Source organism: Pollicipes pollicipes, unplaced genomic scaffold (genome assembly GCF_011947565.3).
Source record: "Pollicipes pollicipes isolate AB1234 unplaced genomic scaffold, Ppol_2.1 Scaffold_6138;HRSCAF=7277_pilon_pilon_pilon, whole genome shotgun sequence".
Lineage (NCBI taxonomy): Eukaryota > Metazoa > Arthropoda > Thecostraca > Pollicipedomorpha > Pollicipedidae > Pollicipes > Pollicipes pollicipes.
In genome coordinates this window covers 33,991,070-34,009,979 of record NW_023596818.1, presented here as the reverse complement: position 1 = coordinate 34,009,979, position 18,910 = coordinate 33,991,070, and the positions used below count along the sequence as shown (strand labels likewise).

General features: G+C 50.7%; 2 protein-coding genes across 2 annotated transcripts in view; one reads left to right on the top strand and one right to left on the bottom strand.

The window, feature by feature from the left end:
• Window positions 1–1,931: 1,931 nt before the first annotated feature.
• On the bottom strand, window positions 1,932–3,448 carry LOC119105609 (tenascin-like). The gene is made up of 2 exons (XM_037229068.1): window positions 2,890–3,448; window positions 1,932–1,972 (listed from the first exon to the last, which is right to left on the bottom strand). The coding sequence occupies exons 1-2, from the start codon at window positions 3,446–3,448 to the stop codon at window positions 1,932–1,934; spliced, it is 600 nt and encodes a 199-aa protein (XP_037084963.1).
• Window positions 3,449–9,652: 6,204 nt separating this feature from the next.
• LOC119105608 (four and a half LIM domains protein 2) overlaps window positions 9,653–18,910 on the top strand; it is a 22,963-nt gene continuing 13,705 nt past the window's right edge. Inside the window, exon 1 of the mRNA XM_037229067.1 lies at window positions 9,653–9,673. Coding sequence (XP_037084962.1) covers window positions 9,653–9,673 — 21 coding nt within the window. The remainder of the gene's footprint in view (window positions 9,674–18,910) is intronic.

Below are 18,910 nucleotides of genomic sequence, written 5' to 3'. Positions count from 1 at the left end.
CCCGCAGCATGTGGCAGTTGTGAGACACACTCTCACCAGCTGTAACGCCGAGTTTGTGTACCGTCTCCAGCAGATGTGGCAATGTGTGATACGGGATCGCGACAGCTGTAAACACCGCGTTTGTACCGTCTCCGGCAGCGTGGGCCATGTGTGATGCAGGCTCTCACCAGTTGTAACATCGCGTTGTACCGTCCCAGCAGCTGTGGCCATGTGTGATACAGGCTCTCACCAGCTGTAACACCGCGTTTGTACCGTCCCCAGCAGCTGTGGCCACGTGTGATACCAGGCTCTCACCAGCTGAACATCGCGTTTGTACCGTCTCCAGCAGCTGTGGCCATGGTGATAGAGGCTATCACCAGTTGTAACACCACGTTGTATCGTCTCCAGTAGCTGTGGCCATGTGTATACAGGCTCTCGCCAGTTGTAACACCGCGTTGTGCCGTTCCAGCAGCTGCGAGGCTGTTTTGCGCAGAATGGTAGTGCCAGGACATCGTGTTGTACTGTCGCCAGCACCTTGTTCTTGTGGTCTGCATTATATGGCATCTGCATGGCTGTGACGCCGTGCTGTATCATCTGGATAACTGCAGTACCGCGATAAAGGCTATTAGTGGCTGTGGCGCTGCGATGTCTCCTCTCCAGTGGTCGCACTGGCATCGCATCTTTGTGGCCACCTGCAGCGGTGTGACACTGTTATGAAGACTCCTAACATCGTGACAACCGTGGCGTCTGTCACCGGCAGCTGCGCCAGTGTGCCAACAACCGATTTTTAACGTCTTGCATACCATCGCCAGCAGCTTCACTTAGCTGTACCGTTTCTGGCAGCTGTGCCGTTTCTGGCAGCTGTACCGTTTCTGGCAGCTGTGCCGTTTCTGGTAGCTGTACCGTTTCTGGTAGCTGAACCGTTTTTGGCAACTGTCACACTGTCGTTTCGCTAACGTTACAACGGCTTGCAGCAGGCGTGGTGCTCCCAGTTTGCCAGCCAAGAGCTGCTGTTGTATTGAAAAAAAGATGCATTGGCACTTACCAGCTGTGCTGTGCTGTAGTCTGCAGGCAAGGCTCGAGCGCCCGCCTGGGTTGCGGGTAGCAGGATCCTCCTCCCAAGTTTGACCGGAGTGGCCTACCATATTCTATATATTTGGAGCTCAGAATTTTGCACTGAACCTGTTGTGTACATTATCTTTAGTGCTCAGAAAGACTGTAGTTTTATCCATGCAGTTTTATCCGTGCGTGATATGTAGTCGTACACACTTTCGGTCAGTGTTCAATCGATAAACTCTGTCTCTAATTCGCCTCCGTACCAGGTATTCGAGCTTATCCGCCATGACCTCAGGCGCTCCAATCGGAGACAAGAGGCCGGCAAGCGCCTCGCTCACCCATGGTCAGCGACCTCCACCCGCTCCCCCGCCCCCACCGCCACCCGGCTGGGCGGCTGGGGGGGGGGGGGGGGCGCGGTCGGCGTGTCAGCCCGCACAGGCGTCAGACGGAAGAGCAGGCGTCAGGAGGGAGAACAGGCGCCAAGGAGAAGAATTCACGCTCTTTCGCAGAAGCAAATGTGGCACGCTTTAAGCTGAATCACCTGTTGTCAAAGACGAACAAAGCTACGTAGGGACGACAGAGGACCATTTTGACCTCCGTCGACTTGTCATGACATGCTAAACCACGTTTTTTTATTCCTTTCCTCGACCACGTCGGGTTTGGAGTTGACACTAGAAGGCTGCTCATCCGCCTGCACAGCGCACCCAGTACGCTGGCAAAGTTGACGAAAGCCAGGGCTTAACAGCAAAATACCCTATATGGAAATACACTCAGCTTAAAATTCACAACAGCTGACATGTTCCCGTGAACCTCCAGCCACATCAGCACGCGCGGTTTCATAACTCCGTCTTGCGATGATAAAGTACGTGAATGTGGCAGGGAATTCCGCCGTGGCGTCACTGGACCGAGCTCTGGCAGCCTTGGCTGACGATGTCCACTAACAATCAGCGCTCCATCATGCACAGGCTCAAACACAGCGCTCCACCATACGCAGGCTCAAACACAGCGCTCCACCATACACCGGCTCAAACCGAGTGTCCACCATACACAGGCTCAAGCACAGTGCTCCACCATACACAGGCACAAACACAGCGCTCCACCATACACAGGTTCAAGCATAGTGCTCCACCATTCACAGGCTCAAGCGCAGTGCTCTACTATACACAGTCTCAACACAGCGCCCACCATACACAGCTCAACACACAGTGCTCTACCATACACAGCCCAAACACAGCGCTCCACCATACACAGGCTCAAGCACAGTGCTCTACCATACACAGCCCCAAACACAGCGCTCCACCATACACAGGCTCAAGCACAGTGCTCTACCATACACAGCCCCAAACACAGCGCTCCACCATACACAGGCTCAAGCACAGCTTTAACCGTAAGCAGCCCAAGCACAGTGTTCCACCATACACAGGCTCAAACACAGCGCTCCACCATAAACAGGCTCAAACACAGCGCTCCACTATGCGCAGGCTCGAACACAGTGTTCCACTACAAGCAGGCTTAAACACAGTGCTCCACCATAAGCAGGCTCAAACACAGCGCTCCGCCATGTACCCGTCCAAACACAGCGGCAACACTCGGCACAAACGCAGCTCAGCTACCGCCATATGTTAGTCGCCTACGACATAACAGGCTGCGAAAACCACCTTAGCACTGCATCGCAGCCCTTAGGTGCCATTATCCACAACACGCAGTCGATGCGGAGCTAGTACAGATCAACGCTGCTACATGCTAAATGTGCAGCATTTGCTAAATGCGCAGCAAACGCTGCGCAGCGCTGCAACGCTGCCAATGCGAGCTGCTGAAAACAGCTGCGCTTCAGCACACAAGCGGTGTGCTGACGCTCCTGGGAGCAGGTGCAGCGCTTCAGCACACAAGCGGTGTGCTGACGCTCCTGGGAGCAGGTGCAGCGCTTCAGCACACAGGCGGTGTGCTGACGCTCCTGGGAGCAGGTGCAGCGCTTCAGCACACAGGCGGTGTGCTGACGCTCCTGGGAGCAGGCGCAGCGCTTCAGCACACAGGCGGTGTGCTGACGCTCCTGGGAGCAGGTGCAGCGCTTCAGCACACAGGCGGTGCGCTGACGTTCCTGGGAGCAGGTGCAGCGCTTCAGCACACAGGCGGTGTGCTGACGCTCCTGGGAGCAGGAGCAGCGCTTCAGCACACAGGCGGTGTGCTGACGCTCCTGGGAGCAGGTGCAGCGCTTCAGCACACAGGCGGTGTGCTGACGCTCCTGGGAGCAGGGGCAGCGCTTCAGCACACAGGCGGTGCGCTGACGCTCCTGGGAGCAGGGGCAGCGCTTCAGCACACAGGCGGCGTGCTGACGCTCCTGGGAGCAGGTGCAGCGCTTCAGCACACAGGCGGCGCTCTGACACTCTTGGGAGCAGGTGCAAAGCAGCTTCATTGGTGCTATGATGTGAAACGGCGACACGACAGTCTCCATGGGCACAAGTAAGTCTTCAGCTAGTGGCGGAGGTTCTCTTCACAGTAGAGAATCATCATGAGTTCTGACTGCGGGAGGTGCCGCTGCCAGTGCCGTGGGATGACTCATGGCATGTTGGTCGGTCGCATTGCTCTGCCATGCATCGGAGCTGACTGCCGCGCCCTGCAAACGCCTTGAGCTGACCGGCAAAGAACCGGCGCGCCGTGGCCCGCCTGCTGCCCGCTCGGGGCGCACCGGGCCTGCCTGCTGCTCGCTCGGGGCGCGCCGTGGCCCGCCTGCTGCCCGCTAGGGGCACACCGGGCCCGCCTGCTGCCCGCTCGGGGTGCACCGTGGCCCGCCTGCTGCTCGCTCGGGGCGCCCCGTGGCCCGCCTGCTGCCCGCTCGGGGCACACCGGGCCCGCCTGCTTCCCGCTCGGGGCACACCGGGCCCGCCTGCTGCCCGCTCGGGGCACACCGGGCCCGCCTGCTGCCCGCTCGGGGCGCACCGGGCCCACCTGCTGCCCGCTCAGGACGCACCGTGGCCCGCCTGCTGCCCGCCCGGGACGCCTGGATTGCGTCGGGTGGCAGCTGGGACGTCCGTTGGCTCTGCCAGCACTCTGGCCACACCACCACAGATCGTGCGGCACACGCGACGCTGCCGCATTGCCAGGGACACCCTGGGAGCCGCCGATGGCGCAGTGGGAGCCGCCGATAACACACAGGGAGCCCCCAATGGCACACTGGGAACCGCCGATGACACACTGGGAGTCGCCGATGGCACACTGGGAGCCGCCGATAACACACTGGGAGTCGCCGATGGCACACTGGGTGCCCCCGATGGCACACTGGGAGCCGCCAATGGCACACAGAGAGCCGCCGATGCAACCCTGGGAGCCGCCGATGGCACACAGGAAGCCGCCAATGGCACACAGGGAGCCGCCGGATCACCTGCCACCGATACATGCGGTTGGCGGTGAGCGTCCGTCCAGCACGTACGTACTATAATTTGTGTTATGTATATTGCGTTTAGACAGCCGAAAACGAGTTGTATCGCTGTTGGCATAATGAAATAATGTTCGGTCTGGGAGCTATTGGCCGGTCCGGACGACCGCTACATAAACCATTGCATAAACAAGAAAATGTACCATAAATTACGAAGGTATAAATTAGAGCAGAGAGCGGGCGTTCGCACGATTGCAGGCTCATTTCGTACGCCACGAAATGACCGCATTTGGTCACATGGATGCACATAATAACGCCACCATACACATTTTGTGAAGGCCTACTCTTTAAAGGGATATTTCACCAGCCGGAACTGCCGGGTATCCGAGTTGCGGACCGTTGATGGGCGCTGTGTGTACGCCAAACTTCCGTTACATGCCTACACAGAGCCCGCGCGAAAACCAATAGACTCACTATAGAGCGGCCAAATGGCTCTAGTTGCGGTTTGTGTGTAATGGCAACGACTCGGCGCCGCTAAATTGCTACAATTAAGTTGTTTCTGCCAAACTGATGCGCATTATTTCAATTAGTGTCTCATTGACGGAAACACCATGCGAATGAGGACCGCAAACATGTCGTGGAGCGGGGGATCTGGCGCCAGCCGTGTCAGTGTTATGGAGCGGAGGATCTGGCGCCAGCCCTGCCAGTGTCGTGGAGCGGGGGATCTGGCGCCAGCCGTGTCAGTGTTCTGGAGCGGGTGGTCTGACGCCAGCCGTGTCAGTGTCGGGGAGCGGGGATCTGGCGCCAGCCGTGCCAGCGTTGAACACCCGGCTGTCGGTGGCGAGCCAGCTGGCACGCCTGTGGTCGGGACGCGTCGCTGCACGCATGCGCATTCGGTGCATTTAAAGGAAGCGTATGTCATGGCAGATATTTACATGGAGTGATGCGACAGCATCTATGATAATAGTACGCTGAGGTAGCTTCCGTTACAAGTTATGTACTCGTGTATTAAATGTGGAAAAATTTCTACCAGTTCGGAAACCAACTGTGAGTACTCTATTACTTGTGTAATTTATATTTATGTACTGGGATTATATACTTAGCGTAACGTACATATGTTACCTCGCCGTTTGCGAGGCCGCAGACGGCTTGGTAACTTGAGCGACACGGACAAGACTTTCTCGGGCTGGGTGTCTTGGACTGCTGCTACTCTGATGGCCTGGCTACCGTGGGGAGGCTATGATTGTTCAGTGTTATGCTGTAGGTGAGTTCAAGCTTGTTCTTATGCCGAATGAAAGTTCTAAAGATTTTGAAAACACGGAGACCCTGCGCGACCTTATTTTAAATTTGCAGAGCCCCACAAGAAATTGCTTGTCTTGTCCTGAAAAGCAAGCATTAAATTTTTTATAAAATTGCAGGGCTTTCCGTGCTGCGTACAAGAGAGTGTGGTCCCCCGCAACCGCGCGGGATGGTAACTTTTCAGAAAGATTTCTCATTTACTTCATTGTGGGTTTGGGAGATTCATGGTTAGGACTAGCTGAAAGGAGATCTTAGTCAGACAAGGGCTTAGTTTGTAATGTGCTCTGCTGGTTGTCACGTGCTTTTTTCTGGTGAATTTTGAACTCTGGATCCTGGTATATTTGCAAGCATCAGACCATGGCTCGCGGTTTTCATTCAGCCCTATTTCCTGACTTCCATTGCTCATTCACCAGCCCGAACCACATTATCGCTTTTTTATTTACTGACACCAGATCCTATCGCTTGGCTTTAACCGGTATATCTAAAAAATACCCAGCATGGCTCATATTTCGCTGTTAATTGCCAATGACCGCACATGCAGTCTTGCAGACAAAATTTTTCGATGTATATACAATGCCTTACGTGCGCGTGTTTATTGTGTGTATACAAAACGAATCGCATACACAATGTTTCTGTGAGTGGTAGCCGAGAGCTTCGTTAAATTTAAGATCCTTCCAGAAAAAGTTATAATTCGACACCGATTTTTAGTTTCCGAAAGAATTTTCGGCTTAGATGACCGATGGTGAAAATCATGCATATTTTACAGGATTTCACAAGCGGTTTATGAGCGCTTGCGTTTTACAAGAACACGTAATGACACGGCACCAAACACAGCACAACAAACATGACAGCCAACGCAATAGAAAGCGACGGTTTAACAGATCAGTCAGAATCATTGCATTACGGCGTTGGGTGGACGACCAACGCTCGCAATGCTGAGAGCGGTCATTAACGGTTAATTGCATGCATTAACAACCTTAATGCGCATGCGAGTACCACGTACTATCACTTATTCTGCCCACATTCTCCAGGAATTTTCCAATTGTTCCTACTATCTTAACAATCTTGCAACAAGCATCTAACGTTCAGAATTATGTTCCAATGTATATTTAAAGTGTGTGTCAAATTTACACTGCTCTTGCCTTAACAGCTGCTGACTTTCCAATGAAACAACCAAGGATGTCTGCTGTCACAGAGGCTTCCATTTCCAACATTCAGTTTAAGGGGCGCAACTAGAGTCTTGGTAAATAAGGGGGGGGGGAGAGGCAAAGGGTGGACAAAGAGCCTCCTGCTGGTTCCCCTTTCCCAAAAACCAAAAGGAGCTAGGATTAAATAACTGAATGTAATAAACCACCCGTGCTATTAATTCTACAATGGTTCAGTGCGAGGGCAAAGTTTCGCAGCATGACTGGGGAGACGGTGAGAATGACACAACCTACGGACAAAGTGCGCCAACAAACGGGTTTCCCCATGCAGTGGCCCACTTTCTCCTCAAAGTTGGAGGGGAGAAGGGATAAAGCCCAAGTTGGGGAAGGGGAAGGGAGGAGGCTGAAGCCTCCAAGGGAATAGGAAATTGCACTCCTGGTTCAACGAGCACCGTCTTAACTGATAGCACACAGGGATTTCAAATAATTTTTCTGAGTTATACAAAGATATCTAGGACCCTGTGAACGTAGTTTGTAGATCGCTATGACCCATATATTTGTAGCAACATTGCTAATCCATGCTCGTCTGGGAGTGCTAAACCTTAATTGGGGATGGAATTGCAAAAGTATACGCAACATAACTTTGACCACGCGCTCGCAGGCCTTGAAACAAAGACTTGGACGCCCAGCGTTGCGGCCTCGCCAGGCCGCGCGGCGTCGGCCCCGCTGTTACCAGTAGGCAGCGGCCAACGGGCGGCAGAAAACGATGACGCTTCTAAAAGAAATATAAATTTGAGGACTTCGAGACGTCAATGCGTACATTTAGATGGTAACCCGGGGACCTATTTCACGTATTGATGGCAGGAACGGAATATTTCGTATTGATGGCAGGAACGGAATAGCATTTACAACATTGCGAAGTGGTGCTGGAGTCTTCTGTTGGGACTGGAAGAGTAAAGGTAGGATATTGATTTTTCGTGTTGCTTTAACTGTCAATCCGTTCGGAGTACAGCCTCAAGATTATGCAGTTGAAAAACACACCCCAGCGCAATCTTTGAACACTTAAGGTCGGCTTTAACAAATTTCGGAAGCATTATTTCACGACGGTCGTTTTCGCGCGCGGCGCCCGCCGAACGGTGTTCCCGCAGCGGCTAAGGCCGCCGGGTTTAATAGACGCTGAAACCCCGGCCATCGGTGCTCTTGCTCTTCAGATCGCGGCCATCGGTGCTCTTGCTCTTCAGATCGCGGTCATCGTGCTCTTGCTCTTCAGATCGCGGCCATCGGTGCTCTTGCTCTTCAGATCGCGGCCATCGGTGCTCTTGCTCTTCAGATCGCGGCCATCGGTGCTCTTGCTCTTCAGATCGCGGCCATCGGTGCTCTTGCTCTTCAGATCGCGGCCATCGGTGCTCTTGCTCTTCAGATCGCGAGCATGCAGAACCAAACCGTTTGTGCAATTTGTTTAACTAGTCGATCCTGACAAAGGGTGGACATCCTCAGGCAAACATCGATTGCAATTTTTCATTTTTGACCTCGTTAGGACCCGCACTATCGAATGCTAAGAGAAACCTTTTGCCTTGTCCTGGAAAGGGGCCTGCTGGGTAGACCGCTAGTGGGGCACATGTCATTCCCGGCCAAGGGCTGAAGGGCTATTCCGACCGGCTGATATTCTGACAACAGGGGACACCAATCCGATGACCCTCAAAGGGATAGAGCATACAATGTCCCCCCCCCCTTGGTGCAGGAGGACCATCTCCATCAGGTGGTTGGTCCTGGATCAGCGAATGGGCCTTCATTAACGCGCAAACATTCCTTGTCACCGCAGCATTCGAACAGCTGGCACAGAGTTCGGCTAAACTGCCCCTGGCTGAAATGGGGCGGAGGCCCCCATCGGTGCTGGGGCCTCTGACTAACACAGGACCGTTCCATGTCTCAAAGTGGATTCCCAGCGGAAGCTCTCACATGTACTTTTATTGCCAAAAGGCCTCAACCAATGCAAGAGGCCCCCTGGCATTCGGGGTGCCTGTCCCACCACTGCTCAGCAAATGTTTCTCTGGCTGACTCGGGGCACCTTGCCCACATGAAGACCCCTGCCTAGGCACTGCGGGTCTCTGCTGGGCCTGTGTTAGGCACAGCGGGGCCCCTTTGTGTCGGGGGCCATAATCCAAGTGCACACCTGCGTGCCGGCCTTGTCCATACCTGAGAAATAGGCCCTGAGATCTCAGGCTGACACGGAGCCGACTGTTCGGTATGGGTGGTGTCTGGCCAAAACATGGCCCTGCATTATCCCAGCAGGCCCCAAAGCAGTATTAGAGGCTCTCTGACTGATATTGTGGGCCCGGCCCTACGGGCCGTGGTCCTTACTGTGGCCTACAACCAGCCCTCTGGGCTATCCAGTTCGAGCCCTTGATCGTCGGCCCCGGGGGCACCTCCGGACCTTTCCTCGGGTCCCCTTAAATTCTGCCTCGGACTGACTCGTGGCTTTTTGGTAACGCAGCACCCCTGTTAGACACTATGGGCCACCGACCGACACAACGGCCGCCTAATGAACTTAGGGGCCCGACCAATGCAAATTAATGGTCCCGACATTGTCCCTGTCCTGAGAAATGGGGCCTCAGGCCCAGACCGACAAGGTGCCGCTGTCCGGTACTAGCGACGCCGAATCGGCGCAGAGCCCCTCCGGGGCCCCGATCGGCGAAGAGCCCGCTGCCTGGCATTTGTCAAAGCGCTGAAGGTGGAGCGTTGTTTGATAACTGTTGGCGTCGAGAAAGGCGGTGGTGTTGTCATGTGATGCTCAGTCGTGATGGCGCAGAAGCTGTTCAAGGCGAGAAGAATCGCTGCTCACAATGCATCCTGAAATGTTATATGAAACTGGCCACTTCTAATTCATCTTAGACTTTTGCAGCAAGCGGCACTGAACAAACATTGACAATTTATGCTTTACCTTTTGTACATTTGACTGGCGGCCTTTACTCGCACGACACTTCCAGGTACACTATGTGCTCACCGTCGATAGTACGCTTGATTTCAGGCCAACGTGGCTCTTGCCTGTCGTGAACATCGTCAGAACGTCGTCAGACACATCGCATGCGCGGCTTATTTTTGGCAAAAGCACTACTTACATGATGTAAAACAATATTGGAATGGTTATTGTGAAAAGTTCGCGCAGGCTTTAATTGGCTGCTGGAAACCATAGGGTCAAATCAGACCCGGTGATCGTCAAACTCGGTAACTCTAAGTCCAGTTTCCGATGAATTCATCAATGCCTGATAATTCTGCAACTTTTCCGAAAGCATTCGACATTAATGGCTTGTAATTTGATATTCGGGAAAAGTCAATGACTGCGCGCAGTCGCCTGTCGGTCGGGCGCTGTAATTTCGCCGCACGGACGTCAGTGCGCGCGGCGACCGGGCCGACTTGGCTGCCGTGCTCTGATAAATGCCGGCTGTGGTGGTGACCGGACCGACCTGGCCGCCGTGCCCCTGATAAATGCAGGCTGTGGCGGCGACCGGGCCGACTTGGCCGCCGTGTCCCTGATAAATGCAGGCTGTGGCGGCGACCGAGTCGACCTGGCTGCCGTGTCCCTGACGAGAGCCGGCTGTGACGGCGACGCGCTGATGGACCCGGCAGCTCGTGCCGTGCCGACCGCCGTGTCTCCACCGAGAGCCGGCTGTAGCGCGATGCTCTGATGGAGCCGGCACCTCGTGCCGTGCCGACCGCCGGGTCTCTACCGAGAGGCGGCTGTGGCGACGACGCGCTGATGGAGCCAGTAGCTCGTGCCATGCCGACCGCCCACTCCCCAGCCAGTGTCCATCGTCGGCCGGCGAGCGGCAGCATTTGGTAAACCATCAAACCGGGGACGACCGATGTGTTGAAAGCTGAGAACGAAGCAAGTTGGGAGTTGTGAATACACATGCGAAGCGTTCGGCTACCACAGGCCATTTCGTCTGATGTGAGCAAACTGCCGATGGCTTATGATTGCTAACCGGACGGAATTTTCATCGCAGCACGAAAGCCGGGTGCCTCACAACCGAAGCTGGCCGGCTAGCACTGACTAGTGCTGCGGAGAGCGCCGGCCAATTTGGCCTGTAATCACCTCCGTGATGGCTGGATGTGCATGTTAAACATTAATTCCGGCCGCCGCCTGCCCCGACCGTGTATCGGTCAGAGCCGTGCAGAATTAATTTAGCCGGAGTTTTGAATGTAAATGCTCGCTAATTTGGCCTATTCCCACGAGGCAGGCCATTACGGCTGACTGACTCGTCTCTCGGGACACGGACTCCGATTGGGATCCCCGGAAAGGTGGCCCCAGCACCAACCAACACCGTGCCTTTCAGCGCCATCTCCTACGCTGAACCCCCCGAGCTGTCTTCAAGCGACCTAGGAACAGAGAATGACTTCATTGGTGCCTGCAGTAACATGCAGGATGTAAGGCTAGCGTAGCAGTGCGTGCGGATGGGCGCACCTGTCTACTCTTATCAGTCATGCATCACCGCACGCTGCATAGAGCCATCAGACTGACAAGCGCCATGCACTATTGCATGTCAGCATCATCATTTTGCAATGGTCAGACGGCATCCGTAGTTGCAAACGCTTCCCCATGACAATCAGATAGCATTTAAAGACCGACCCAAGAGCCAATAGCCATTACAACGCATTCGTTATTGCACGCGCCGGTGCACTTCCACAGGAGAGCGGGCCTTTAAACGAGCGCGCTCACGCTAGGCAGCCATGATCCTCTAACACGTGTCTTCCATGCAGACCAGTGCGGTGCATGCGAGACAAACACTCAGCCGGCGCTTATACAAAAACGTCACCGGAGGCATCCATCCTTTGGCGCACTCATTGGTGAACCACTTGAACCACGTCTCTGCTTTCCCGGCCCAGAATGAGCCGCGGTCCTAGACATTAGAGCCTTGGCATTGCACGACCCCGACCAGACGTGCGGGTTTGCGCTTGTGGCGCCGTGAAGTAAACGATAAAGCTGCCGCTTTTGAGTCCGCACACCGGTAACGCGCGAGCTCGAGAAGTGTGCAGTGCTTCTAGCGGATATTGCTGGCCGCATTACGGCTGTTGGCGGATATTGTACAGCTAAAATGCTCCCACATGTACTCTCTTAAGCATTAAGTTATGGTTCATTAGCGAACAATTTTTTGTACCAGGTCGTGATGGAACAAGAGTCATTTGCACAAAAGTGATAAAACAGGGAAGTTGCATTTCATGGAAAGGTTTTCCAGCGATGCAATACACGCCATTACGCAAACATATAAGCCATAATATTCTGTAGCTTCCAGAAAAGTAGCTATTCATAATACCATAGTTTAATAACTGTACCACCTGCCGTTAGGCACAGTTCCTTAACTATACATTCTGAGAGGAGAAAATTCAACGCAAGAGCAACAGTCATTCTGAAACAATCCTGTATTAGTGATAGATTCCTCCTTGGATGTGGTTTCCTGTTAAGTGAGTGGGCTCCAGCTTCAGCCCCCCCTTCCCCCCCCCCCTAACAACAAAACAAGTTTTGACGTTTTTCGCCGCCCAATCCATCTCGAGCGTATTTTGAAAAAAATGCACTCCTTGATTTTGCATGTCATCTATCAAACAAATCGCAGATCACGGGGAACACAGGTCACATGCAAATGCACAGTGGTTAACGGGAATATCTGATGGATAAGAGCACACAGCGCATGTACAAGTCGTAAACACCACCCAATGTTCGAATCGAATCGAAAGCATGGGTCGGATTGTCATCCCAAAACATGGCTGTCAAGTCTATGACAGCATACCAAACCAGCCTTGCAGCAGCTCAGACTTTGTCTGCAAATTACGTAGTTTAACACAGCAATGTTTTCTGCTGTGTGCATAAAATGGGCTGGTTTTTGTCAGAAAAAACACAGGAAAATATGCATTACCAAAGTATCCCAGAGATCCAAGAAAAGTCTACATATAACCGCATTCCAGGACTAAATCGGTGCATCAATGTCCTAGAATTGCCGACTTTGGGTGTAAAGCAGCACCCTATGAGCAGGATTTTTTCGCTCCTTTTCCCCACATTTTAGCCTAATTTTTCACTCCTCCCTAATATTGTCTAACCGCACATACCAACCCATATTTCCCTGACCTACATCTGAAATCATGTCTATGTATGCGCAGAGCAAGGGGACCAGGTACCTTCAAGCCCAAGAGTCCCAGCGGCTCCAGCCACTTGCATGCATCAAGTTTGGTTTGTTTACAAAATGCGTCACAATTTACAGCTGTGTGACAGATGCAAGGTTTTCACGTATCCCCCTTTTTGGTCGCACCACGCAAGCACCACACCACCAAAGCAAGGCCTGGTAGAAACGATGGGTCGCGTTCGATCTGTCGTAATCACGTTTCTCAGCACCAGTCATGGCCCAGTATTCGCCCTACATCACGTCACGTGGCCACAAAGTCACGTGGCCTGTTACGTCACGCGCCGGCTGACGATGACGCCAGGATTTCTTTTTTGGTCAGCCCGTTGGCATGAAGAGAAAGCACTACCAGATTAAAAAATAATTCCGACTGAAGCGGAAGTGTGATTTGGTAGCCCCTGCACTGGCGAGGACGTTGGCTGGGAGGGGGGCACTTGTTTCTAATTTTGGGGGAGATGCAACGTAAGATAGACGGTAGTAGGGAATTGAAATACCAAGAGTAGCCGTGAAAAGGTGCGTGAGAGTGATTGGAATAGTGCATGGTCACGTTGTCCAGTAAATTGATAGCGGTATAAGTAAACACTTAAAATGAGAGCGGAGAAATTGAAATGAATTGGAAATTGGAAGAAGCACTAAACATATGGATGGGATAGATGATGCTAATACCGGAGCAGAGGCCACACTGACAAACACCACTTTGCACGTAGTGTGCCGGCGGTAGGCCTGAGTTAGTGTGTGGTCTGAAGTAAAAGGTAAAGGAAGAAAGGAAGGTGATGTTTAAAACTTTCCGGTCAACTCACACATCGACCGCACCTTCAGAACACATGACGTCACGTACTCCAGCTGACAAGCGTGCTGACGACAGATCGGACACGGCCCAGCAAAATCTTGTATAAAGTTTTACTCCATGTATTTCTTTTGCCCGAGGCAATAACACCACTCCCGAAATGCAGGGGGTGAAAAATTCAAGAAATACCTTCGAAATGAAGTTTAAAAGTTAGACATCACCATTTGAACACTCATTTTACAGATTTTAAGTCAAATCAGCTGATACAAGAATTTTACCAATAACAGACCGATGACAAAACGTTACCAAAACTCCGTTTTTAGATAAGTTTAGTTTTCCTAGTAACGAGAAAGTTGCTGGCTTTTAAAGCAAGCAAGGGAGCAGCTAACTGCTAACCTTACCTGCTTCCAACATATGATTTGTAACCGGATTTAGCTATTTTATTGTTAAATCCATTGTTTCGAGATACGTAATAAAGCTATTTTATTCCGTACTCTTGATTATTTGTCTCAAATTTGTTGAAGTGAGCCCTCATTTCTGCTTTAACGAGATGTTGTCCTTAGTTGGCCTTAGTTTGCTGACTGGCAAATGGCTGCACTGTAGATATGTGCTATATTTTTTTAACACAAGCATACTCTAAGCTACATAGCATTGACAATATGAGGCAGATATCAGCTTTTAGCAAATAGTCAGACCATCCCATTTAAAATGTGAAGCCAACATCTCAAGCTTTGCCATTTAATGTGAATAAACAAACCTAAATGGATGTCCTTGCTGCGGCTGAAAAGGCAAGCAGCAAAACTGGTTTTGTGACCATCTGTGAGTTATGTTAAGTATAGAGAAGAGAGATTGTTTGATGGAGCATATCCACCACTGCCCTTGACAGAGGCTTACCATGACAATTAGAAAAAGCTGTTCGGAGTGATTTGAGGCTTTCTGTTTTGTATGTTGTTAACTTTGCCTGGTGTCAACAAGCTGACACAAATAAATTAAACTGCAACACTAATTGAAACCAGTCAAAAATCAGCTTTATCACATTTTTATCACAACTGCTGCTAACAAGAAATTTGCGAGGTGAATTGAGATGATAAGCAACATATAGGCTACTCCAAGTAAGGTTAGGTTGGTTAATTGCATGACAAGTGGCAGTAGAAATTGTGTAAGAATCAGTGGCTTATAAATGCTGCTGTGATATGCATATGTTAGACGGGATGAGATGAGGCAATGCTTCTTTAGGTTAGGCTAGTTAGGCTGCTTTCACGGAAATAAGTATTAGCATTTTGTAAGAAAGTAACATAATATTTGTAGTTCCTGGCCCCATCTTAACAGAAGCCAGAGTTACGTCTGTTGTGTTTGACTTGGTGATGTGTTGATATGCTGTAGTCCAAGGCTTTTTTGTTTGAATGCCTTATGCTTGTTTACCTTTTTGTTGTTGTTTTGCTATTGAATTCCTTCCCTTTCTCTTATGCTAAAAATTTCGTGGAAGCTTGAGGGAATGCCCCACATTTGAAGATATTGAGATAAGCATCAGATATGATGGGAAAGCCTACTTGTAACTATTGGCAAGCTTTCAAGACTCAAAAACGACCCTAGGTAGCAAAATTTAAAAGTTTGTAAAAATGCGCCTGATCACGTTATTGTTCGATGGCAACATAGAATGGTTTTGCGACGACAGCAAACCTGGCAGCATCTGGCAGCCAGACCTAAAGAATACCTCAAAACGCACGAAAGCTGACGCCAAGCGGTCATTCTCGTCGCGGGCGCTGTGTTGGGCGGGGGATTAGCGAATGGCTTGTTTGTGGATTTTTTGTCTTGGTACTGGTTGTAACAAAACCTTTGGTGGGCTGTTTGACGTACGCAAAGTAGCGATCGCCAGCTTTTAGAGCAGATCATTAACATCAGAGCACGATATGCTGTGAAGAATGTCAGATAGCGTCATAAATCTCTCGCCGAAACCTGCCAAGGACTGTTGAGGATGTCAATACCGTATTGTCGACTTACCTTTGCCTGAAGTGCGGTAGTCCTGGCATTGATTTCATGTGATGTGCAAAGTAGTTACTTCCTTTATTATTTGTGGCTTGAAATGCGGCTGCATGCAAAAATTCATAAATCTGTCACATTGCTATGAATTGATTGCCAAAACATCGTTCTTTCTATGATAAATATGATAAGGTTGAGCTACCAGGAATGTTTTTCTTGCTTAGGATTATTTATACAATTACCAGTTAATCCTGATATAACCATTGTGGTGCAACGACATTCTCGCTGGTGATATTCCTTTGGCGTTGTTAAATCAGATGTTACCAGTCATTCATAAATTACAAACTGTTATCTCATAGGCTTGGCATAGAGTAGTCAACCAACGTGGTACATTGTGTAATGTCAACAGTGTCATCGTGGCACTACCTCAGTGCTGTGCTGTGGCATGGCATAAGTAACAATGATATGGTTTTTGCACTGCAATCCCTGCTGCTTTCATAAAGAATTTCATCGTGAAAAGATGCATTATTGTATTAAGCCGCATCTGAAATATGGCTGACCAAAAATACATGATACAATATTCAAATTGCTTTCAGTAAAGCACGCAACCAATAAGTGGTATCACGTGCTCAGCCTGCTTTGGGAATTCAGAAAACATAGGTGACAAATATGCAAACTCGTCTTATGCTTCCACAGCCATGCATGCTTTGTGCTTCCGCGCCGCATCATCGCTCTTGCGAATGTATCAGCGGCCATGCCGTTTTGACCATAGGCAGAAAACAGTCTGTAATATAACGGCAACCCTAAATATAACATAAAAAATATGTCGTTTTTTTACATCAGCGCCAAGGTGACCGAAGTAGTCTCCCAATAAATATTTTCACATTTTCAAGGGCATATAACTCAGGAACCAGGGGGCTCGGTCTTTAAAAGGGCATGGCAGTTAACTGCATGAAAAGATCCTCAATACGGCTATTTCAGTTCAAAATTCCATGTAAAGGTGGAGCGTTTCATTTAAGTGCAAAGTACAGCATCAAAGCAATGGTGTTAAATAGTTTTTGATGGTCATCACACTGTTATGAGATGACTATCCTTCAATGCATTCTGTTTCACTTTAATAACATAGGGTGTTAAAAAGAAAAAGTTTTGTCATGTTTATGATATTATATCTATGTTAATTTGGAATGCATGTCCTTGTTTGATGGAGCATCTCTCACTGACCCATAAGCTCCAACTTTTGTGAACTGAATTTTTCACTCGCGTGATCTTTTTGCGGTGGAGTTTTTCACTCCCACCTTAGTTCAAAAGCGATTCTAGCTCGCTACTTCTAGCCCTCGGAGCTTATGGGGGAGGGGGGGGGGGCTCGTTCCCTTTGCCCTCCACCCGCGCCTGCGCCACTGGTAGCAACTACATGACATCACGATTACGGGGCCCGATCTGCAGACCTATATCCCTGTCTTGGTATCCATTGGCAACAGGTTATGGCATAATCATGAAAAGTACGATTTTTCAACTAAGATTGCATTTTGAGGTGTTTTGGGAAACAGGTGATGACGATACCAAAAAACTTACATTTTCCAGAACACAGAAAACTATGAGGTGAACTCTTGAACAATGCAGCCATCTGCTAGATGCTCTGACACCCTCCGTTGTAAGTAGATGCACGCACAGGGTGGATTAATCTTTCCGCAGAGTGGGTCACTATGTCGCTGCAGAGGGCGGCGGTGGTATATTGGTTAGGGGATGAGCCTGCCAGTCTTGTGTTCGCGTCCCTGCCGTGCCGTCGCCGCATCCCGCATGACGTCTCTAGTAAAGACATTCTGTCTCGAAGTGGCCTTGGCACTCGGTGAGGGGTTTATAATTATAAGGCCCCAATAATTGTTCGATGTCGCTGCAGCCGTCTACACATGATATTCTCGATGGTGAACGCTCAGAACCGCATCCAGAGGACGGGTGTCCGCCAACATCAACGGACCGCCAGCCCTCTCGATTACTGCATGGGGGATGTGCTGACAAAGGAAGTATTCCAGGGTGGGAAGAAGTTCATATCCACGGACGAGCTTGAGAATATGTGGGGGATTTGTGGATGAGCGACAAGGGATTAGGGAGAGTGAACGGCAGCATCAGTAGCAGCTGTGTCGTGCACTTGATCATTTTGCGGTGAGTTCGTGACTGCTGACGGGCGGTGGAGGCCGAACGCGGCGTGATCGTGCAAGAGATCCAATGAAGCATGCGTGAAATGTCGTGTTCGGGCTGGTTTCACCTCGTCGCTAACCCTTTTGATGTTTGATTTTAGCTACACATCAAACCTCCACAGGATGTTCAAAACGATTCCATGTAAACATATGCCAAGTTCCTTCTTTCTAAGCCGTGAAGGTCCACTGCCGCGTGTGGTCGGGGGGGGGGGGGGGGGGGGGGGGGGGGGGAGGGGGGGGGAAGGGGGAGGGGTGAAGTGCAACCAAAGCGTAACAAAGGGGAGGGGACAGAGCATCTTTATTCTCAGGTGCAGTTGCAAACCACAACGCAAGTTTTCTAACACGAGTTAAAGCCTTGCAGCCCGACAAAATCGCTAGCTTCTCCTTACGTGGTTATCAACACACCCGCCTTTGGGTCGCACCTCTCGCTCAATTAATAGAAAACAAACGTCTTCTTTTGGGGTTGTTACTCTTAATACAGTGTAATCAGAGGAGGTGCTAAAAATACGTAAGTATCCTAAATGCCAAAATACTAAAATACCAGAATGTCAACGCCCAAATGGGTTACGTCACCTACGGACCTTCACCGTCCGTCACCTTCGGACCGTCACCTTCTGGTATCGCCGATCTTGGGATCACAAAAAATATTCATTTCCGCATACGAACCACCGGTGCACGGCAAATGACTGCCGCGGGCTGTTATTAAAATGCTGTGTTATGTCATATGAAGTATTTTGGTGACTCTCTCTCTCTCTCCTTCGTCTCTCTCTCTATCTCTATCTCTCTCTCTCTCTCTCTTATCTCTCTCTCTATATCTCTCTTCTCTCTCCTCTCTCTCTTCTCTCTCTCTCTCTCTCTCTCTCTCTCTTATCTCTTCTCTCTCTCTCTCTCTCTCTCTCTCTCTCTCTCTCTCTCTCTCTCTCTCT